General features: G+C 28.1%; 1 protein-coding gene across 1 annotated transcript; it reads left to right on the plus strand.

Moving 5' to 3' along the window:
* LOC101262021 (B-box zinc finger protein 32) lies at positions 1-1,838 on the plus strand. Its single transcript, XM_004242213.5, has one exon. It carries the CDS (start codon positions 939-941, stop codon positions 1,722-1,724), a length of 786 nt encoding a protein of 261 aa, XP_004242261.1. The 5' UTR covers positions 1-938; the 3' UTR covers positions 1,725-1,838.
* Positions 1,839-8,360: the final 6,522 nt, after the last annotated feature.

The following is an 8,360-nucleotide window of genomic DNA, read 5'->3' on the forward strand; positions in this document are numbered from 1 at the left end:
TTTTCTTTTTGTTATGCTACATTCATCCTCTTTTTTCATGATTTCATCTACTATATTAAACTCAATTTTTGAATTTTTTTATTGAATGAATTAATTTTAGAAAGAATAATTATATTAGTCCGTATCTAACACAATGTTTGGATCATTGTTTTTTATTGTATTGTATTGTATTGTTACTATACCTATAATGTTTATTTTAGTTGTTACTTAAAATGTATTGTTAAATTTCATTGTTAATTAAGAATGAAAATTCCTATTTTATAGAATAACTAATTTGATGTGTTCCAATTGTTACTTAATTTCTTTTTTCAGTTATGTCTTTATATAATATTTCAAAAATATGATTTTACCCTTTACCTTAATTATTTAAATCTAATCAAACCTCATACTCTAATATAATTAAAAAATTTAATAAATTTTAAATTACAATACACTCAAATCAAATAATTAAAATGTTATTAAATAATAACAAACTAGTCAAATATTACATCTACCATGTAATACAGTATAATATAAATACAATATGAATCAATGGATAACAAATGATCCAAATGTAAATCTAAATGAAGATAAAAGAGTGAATTTCGCACTTTTTATATATAGAGTGGTTAACTTTTGAGTCCACACTCCACAATATGGTAAATGCATTTATGGTTAATACAAAGTCCACAACCACAACACTTGGCTTTCCTTCAATCTCTCCTTTCTTTCCTTTACTCAATAATATTACTGGACACTCCTCACTTTTTCTTTTAAACCACATATATAAATTCAATCAATAATACACTTCACAAATCATTCTAAAGTCTAAATTCTCATTACGTAGCACTCTTTGCTATCTCACCTTACTCATTCCTCTTCCTCCTATATCTTTTCTCTCCGCCCCATTTTCACTATCACAAATCAAAGCTTCCAAAATTTAGAAATTGTATACAAAAATGGAACTTCTGTCCTCTAAACTCTGTGAGCTTTGCAATGATCAAGCTGCTCTGTTTTGTCCATCTGATTCAGCTTTTCTCTGTTTTCACTGTGATGCTAAAGTTCATCAGGCTAATTTCCTTGTTGCTCGCCACCTTCGTCTTACTCTTTGCTCTCACTGTAACTCCCTTACGAAAAAACGTTTTTCCCCTTGTTCACCGCCGCCTCCTGCTCTTTGTCCTTCCTGTTCCCGGAATTCGTCTGGTGATTCCGATCTCCGTTCTGTTTCAACGACGTCGTCGTCGTCTTCGTCGACTTGTGTTTCCAGCACGCAGTCCAGTGCTATTACTCAAAAAATTAACATAATCTCTTCAAATCGAAAGCAATTTCCGGACAGCGACTCTAACGGTGAAGTCAATTCTGGCAGATGTAATTTAGTACGATCCAGAAGTGTGAAATTGCGAGATCCAAGAGCGGCGACTTGTGTGTTCATGCATTGGTGCACAAAGCTTCAAATGAACCGCGAGGAACGTGTGGTGCAAACGGCTTGTAGTGTGTTGGGTATTTGTTTTAGTCGGTTTAGGGGTCTGCCTCTACGGGTTGCCCTGGCGGCCTGTTTTTGGTTTGGTTTGAAAACTACCGAAGACAAATCAAAGACGTCGCAATCTTTGAAGAAATTAGAGGAGATCTCGGGTGTGCCGGCGAAGATAATATTAGCAACAGAATTAAAGCTTCGAAAAATAATGAAAACCAACCACGGCCAACCTCAAGCAATGGAAGAAAGCTGGGCTGAATCCTCGCCCTAATTTTCTTTGTTTTTGGAGAATATTCCCACACCTCTTTTGATTTTCATTTTCTATTTTTCTATCTTCTAAATTTGTGAAAAACATTAGAAAAATGGAAAAGTTTGAACTGGAAAATCCATTTTACCACAGTATTTTCCTTTTGTTTTTCGTTTTTTCTACATTTTATCAAGCTGTTGAACCAATAAAGTCCGTGTCGGACCACCGGAAAAAATGAAAAAAAAATGGAGGAAGAAACTTCACAAAGACAAACTAGAAGTTAGACCCACACTATAAAAAACATGGTCAAAATCAAACAAAAAATATCGAGGTTAGACCCACACTATTAAAAACTTGGTCAAAATCAAATTATAAAATCGAGGTAGTACATCAATTTGAGAAAACCAATAACAAGTAGATATTGACACTTCAATGATTTTCCACCTGATTTTAGTTGAGCATAGAAACAAGAATGTCCCTATTCACCATCTAATTGAATTAGTGAGCCTGTGTACTGTTGCGTATGCCACATATATGTGCCAAATTTAAATTATATGACGTTTTCTTAAGAACAATCTTCTCAACTTTGATACCTTTTGTAACTTAAAATAGCTACATTGTTAAGTATGCCTATTTCCGTTATGAATTTCAATTTTCTTGTTTATCATGCTCTAGAAGAAAATATTAATTAAATTAAGAAAAAGAAAACCAACTTCTTAATTAGTATGTTGCACATACAAAGAGAGTAGAATATAAATTTACTTATTTGAACATAAAAGTTATTGCCTATTTAACTTCAACTATAAAGCAAGCTAAGGATTATTCCATCGATTGGCTTTTGTACCGAGCCATCAAAACAAAGATATTCAAAGTTGATGAAATATTTAAAATTCATAAACCTCAACATTTGATGAAGCATATATATTTGGTTATCGTTGTGCATAAAAGTTGAAACTTAATATTGATGGAAGTGTAAAGACGCAAATTGAAAATGCTACTTTTGTTTGATGGGCTCTTTTAGGGATGACATGTGATGGTGGATATTTGAGTATTCATGTAGTATTTGCCTACAATTAGTACATTGGCTTTTTTAGGAATGACATGTGATAGTGGATTTTGGAGCACTCACGTAAGATATATTGCCTAAAATTAATAGTACAAAATTATGAAGCATCAAATAAAGCCTCAAGTTAACAAAAGAAAGAAGTTACATTACATTATAGAGAGTTGGAAGCTGAGATTGTCTGCTTTTTTTATTTGGTAAATATGAGATATTATAGACTTCATGCTGGCAAGGATATATTGCTTCGAGCAGAAGCGGAGCTAGGTGGATATAAAATGTTATTACACAAATAATAGCTAATAGATGTGCGAATTTGTCGTGTAAATGGGCTTATAAATTAAAGAGAAATTTCCTATATATCCAAGAGATAGAAACTTAATAACTTTCATTAGCTATCATTTGTGTAATTACATTCTATAGTTATTGTTTCATTTGCTATATTAATTTTTATTTTTCATTTGAATATTTCACTGTTTTTTTTAAATATAGTATATAAATTGAGTTTATACAAGTAGCATATCAAATACAATTTTGTATTACAAGCTATTAATATAGATTCTGGAAGATGGTCAGATATATCTTAGAATTATTAGAAAAAATTTACATATATCTTTCGTTATGTTTTTGATGCATATATACCTCTCCTAATATACTTTAGATACAAATATACCACTTTCATTATATTTTTACATAAAAAACACATGGTGAACTCATAATCAAATGACTCATTTCTAATTTTAAATATTCTCCCACAAATACAACACTTGTACAAATTCTTCATCAAAATAATAGTAGTACTAGTAATAGTAAAACTATGATCGTCAATACGTGTGCGCACAAGAAGACGGCAGGGCATCAATGTCTCAAAAATAGGGCGAAGGATATTTACATATCATATATTTACCATAGTTCAAAAAAATATTTATCCTTTTTTCCAACTAATAGTGTAAAACTATTGCTCCATGATTCTACGAGGTTGATTTGATCTTTTGATTTAGTTCATGATTCAAGGTAATTTATTGATATTTCAAATCGAAATAGCGATGGTGAGGGTTATGTTATTTTCAAATCAAAAGGGTCATTGATAGTAAGAAATTCAAAGCTTCTAGTGTCTTTAGTTTACTAGTTTTTTTCTCGAAAGAATTTAACTCCAAGTTGAGAATGAATTATTTAATTTTGAGCTTGTCATGTGTTCTTCATTAAAATTAAGAGTAAATTTATATTAAAATATGATGGAAAGAGTATATTTGAATCAAAAGTATATCAGAGAGTATCTAAGATTTTTTTTTGAGGTATATAAGAATTGAAAATATAACGAGGGTATATTTATGAGCAACTTTCACATATAGCAAACACAAAATTTATATTTGTATGCTATAGCAAAGTTTGCATAATATTACTCCATATCAAACATTAAAATATGCATAATTCGCTACACATATACAAAGAAACCAATTGTATAATTCGCTATACATATATAAAAGAAAGTAGTTGTATACAAATCAATTGTATAATTTGTGTATGTACAAAACGAGAAAGAGAGAAAGACAAAAAAAAAAATTGGGCAGGGAAATATTTGCATTATATAATTGTAAGTGTATAGGACGAAAATATATGTATTAGCAAGTGTATATACAATTTCTCTCGCTTTTTACAAACAAAACGCAATTTATACACTTCGTTTCGGTTTGTATAAGCGATAGAGGCGAGGGTGGTGAGCAAGATCTGGGAGACGAGAGAGAGGAACGAAAATATATGTATATATACAAATTTTTCTCGCTTTATACAAACAAAAAGACATTTTATACAATTGTGTTTGTATAAAAGTGAGAGGAATCGAGCGAGAGAGGGAGAGTGGCAAGCGAGAGTTTGAGGGAGAGAGGTGACTAAACAGTTTGCTATAGGGCACACTTAAATTAAAATGTGATTATAATATTTAATTTGATTTATTAGTTTACCATTTTATACAATTTTCCCTATATTTAAACTATTTCTAATAGTATAAGGATAGATTTAATTCTTTTACCGCTATAGATAAATAAGTAAGGAAATAGAAGTGTTGAAATTATATTATTAATTCGTATAAAATATTGTGCATGATAATATACCAGAAAAAATATACAACCAAAAATAAAAAATTATATATAATCAAACACCAGTATAATAACAAATTTCTTAATACAATAACATATACAAATAGAGTCTATACAATACCTGAGATTTTTCAAACCAAATCTCACTAATTAAACTGTATTGTGCCCATTGATTCATAATTATATGAAACTATAGTTGTATTAAAAGATACATTAGTAATAATATTTGCCTGCTAATTTTTCCTTATTTAAACACCCTCCTTTTTCATAGACCCCGCCAACATTTCAATCCAACAAACTATCTATCATGGCGCAGTATTTGTTACTCCAAAATTAGTTTTAATCCGTGGGTGTGTTTGATAGGAAGAAAAATGTTTTTTATGGAAATATTTTTTAGAAAATAAGTAAATTTTTTATTTATTTTTTTAAGTTTGGTTGGTGAATAGAAAATATTTTTTGAAAATGATTTTTTGAAGTTCAATTTATCAAATGAAAAATATTTTAAAGAAAATATCTTTTATTTTTACTAGAGAGTAGAAAATAATTTTTGAATTGAAATTAAAAATACTTTTTTAAAAATAAACTTAACTTTTTTGTGGAGAGGGTGGGGCGGGGGTCATTATGGGGGTGCAAAATAAATTTTGAAATTTAAAGTATTTTTAAAAAACAAACATAATTTTTTTTGAAGGGGGGAGGGTGGGGTGAAAAATTAAAAATTGAAAATCGAAAATATTTTTTGAAAACAAACTTTAAATTATTTTTCTAGGAGGGTGCGGGAGGCTCGGGCGGGGGTGGGTGGGTGGGTGGGGGTGAGGGATGGCCAGAGGGGGGAGTAGGGTGAAAAAATAAAATATTTTTTAAAGACAAACTTAATTTTATTTTTTTAGGGGTAGGTGGGTGAGTAAGGAGCTAGTGGGAGGGTGTGGTCGGGGTAAAAAACTTAAAAAATTGTAATTGAAAAATATATTTTAAATAAACTTTAAATTTATTTTTTCAACAAAAAATGTAATTTGAAGTTGAAGGAGTATTTTTTTTCATACCAAACACACCTTATGTTTGCTAATTGTTCATGATGATGAAATTAGCTAATCGTAGTATTATGACTTTAGGCATGACTTAAAACAATTATATTTACAAGTTGTTTGGAGGGTTGATATGCATAGTTCATATTTTCATAATGTGTTGTACTTTATTGTTTTGATGAACTAATGTTTAGATAAATTATGTTGATATATATAAATGATGTGTAGAATAAATTTACCAAGAAAGACAAGTAGAATAAGAGGAATAGTTAATGTAAATAAAGGCCGGATAAAGGATAAAATATGGTTGCCAAACAATATGCAAAGTCCAAACTTTTAACATTGCAAATATTTTAGATCTATACATAGAATTGCTTGAATTTTATTGTGCTAAATTAAGTTTTTTACAATAATATTTAAGGTAATTATTGGCAACGCATGACTAACATCTTATTAAATTGAATTTATTATTATTATTATTATTATTATTATTATTATGTGAAGTTAAATACTTAACATATATTTTCTAAGAATACTACATTATAACAATTATGGGTAAAAGAAAACGTCATATTAAATATTGGATTTAGACAACTAATTTTAATGAAACACTCTTGTATTAATAAATGAATGTCTTGTGATAAAATGTTATGTCTACCCAATGAATTGATTTTTTCATTAAAAGAAAAAAATATATACCTAAATAATTTGTTGCACATGAAAATTGAACTTCAGTAGTATTGAAGAACTAGTGAACTTAGCCGCGCTTTGCGCGGTGATAATTTTTGAAATAGTTATCACTTATTAAAATTTAAATTTTAATCTAATTGATAGTTAATATTTGCTTTTCATTAAATTGTATCATTTGAAAGTGTGATATAATTTGAAGAAAGATTGATCCCTTATATTACCTTATGCCATCGAATGGGATAAAAGTATATTTACTCTACTTGAGCATGTGAAAGTAAACAATAATACTTGATTTTTTTCACAGCATCTCTTTAATGAGTTTTGCTGTATAATTTTTATTTTCCTTTTTTCTATATTTTAAAATTGTTTTTTTCTCTTTTTTTTTTATGACTTTTTTTTATCGTCGCCCTTTTACCATTTTGATCATGAAACATTTTTTTTCTTGAGAGTTAAATTTTGAAACAAAATGATGTTTGGCGGCAGAACATTTTATCTTTTAGTAAATTCACTTTAAAGCTGAATTTTAAATTTTAAAAATCAATAAAAATATGTTTCACCTTTTCACTTTAAATTATTTATAATAATTCAAAAACAACTTTTATATGTGCTCACAAAAAAATTTAAACGATTAATAACTTTGAAATAATTATTCTTTGTAAAATTCACATTTTTTATACTAAACAACGCATTAATCCTTGTCTTTTCTTTACCTTCATTTTTCACATCCTTCTTTTTACTGTTACTTCTCTGTTCATATTCAAAATAAATAAGTATTTCCACAAAATAATATATTTTATTGATTATAACATTACAAATTAATAATGGCAATTTTGTGGGTGTTTGTTCATGTATTATTTTGTCTATGAGTAATATTGTACCTTATCCTTTATATAATTTTTTTTAAAAAAACAAGAATGTTATAAGACAAATGTTTGTAGCTTAAAAAGAGAAAAATGTTAATACCTGAAATTAATTTATACTTCACTAAGAAAGTGAATATTTGCTAACACTTAATTAGTAGCATCTGAAGAAAAGTTTGTAAAAGATATCGTAATTAATAATATATGACGGATAATTAACTAAAATTTGAATGATTTTCAGTAGTGTCTTTTTCTTCTTTGCATGTGTTGTAAAATCAAACTTTGTCATCTCTAATTTTTTAACCTCTCAAGAAAAGTTTTGAATCCTTTTACATGTGGTAGTTGTCAATACTTCAACAATTTTAAAGTTTTTGATAATCAATAAAGAACCTTCAATCAACTTGATCTGAACCTGCTAACCTAATTTCTTTTGACCATATGATTCATTGAATTATAATCATAAGTAATTTAAGAGTTTAAATTTTTTTAAAAAGAATGTGTAGAAAAGACTAATATTCATGGAACAAGATTTCTTTTCGTCAACAAAAAATTTATTCAAATTGATTAGTTCGTCATGTTCTTGAAAGTAATCACATTCCACATTTTGTAAAAGCTAACCATTTATCATCAAATTGTCTCTATATGAAATCTAACTTGAAAAAAATATGGCATGCTAACAATCCAACTGAAAGCAAGATATATAGATTTAAAAACTACATTAGGATATGATACACAAATGATCTATGTATAGCACAAAGTAATAGACAAAGAAAAGACAAAAAAACTAATTAAAAATGTATTTACTCATATATTATTAAACACATCCATAGCCATTATAAGTCCTTTTATTTAATAGATTATATATTTAAAATTGGAAAAAAATGAAAAGTAAAAATAAAGATAAATTATAATGGCAGTCTTACAAGAAAGCA

This window comes from Solanum lycopersicum, chromosome 6 (genome assembly GCF_036512215.1).
Source record: "Solanum lycopersicum chromosome 6, SLM_r2.1".
NCBI lineage: Eukaryota > Viridiplantae > Streptophyta > Magnoliopsida > Solanales > Solanaceae > Solanum > Solanum lycopersicum.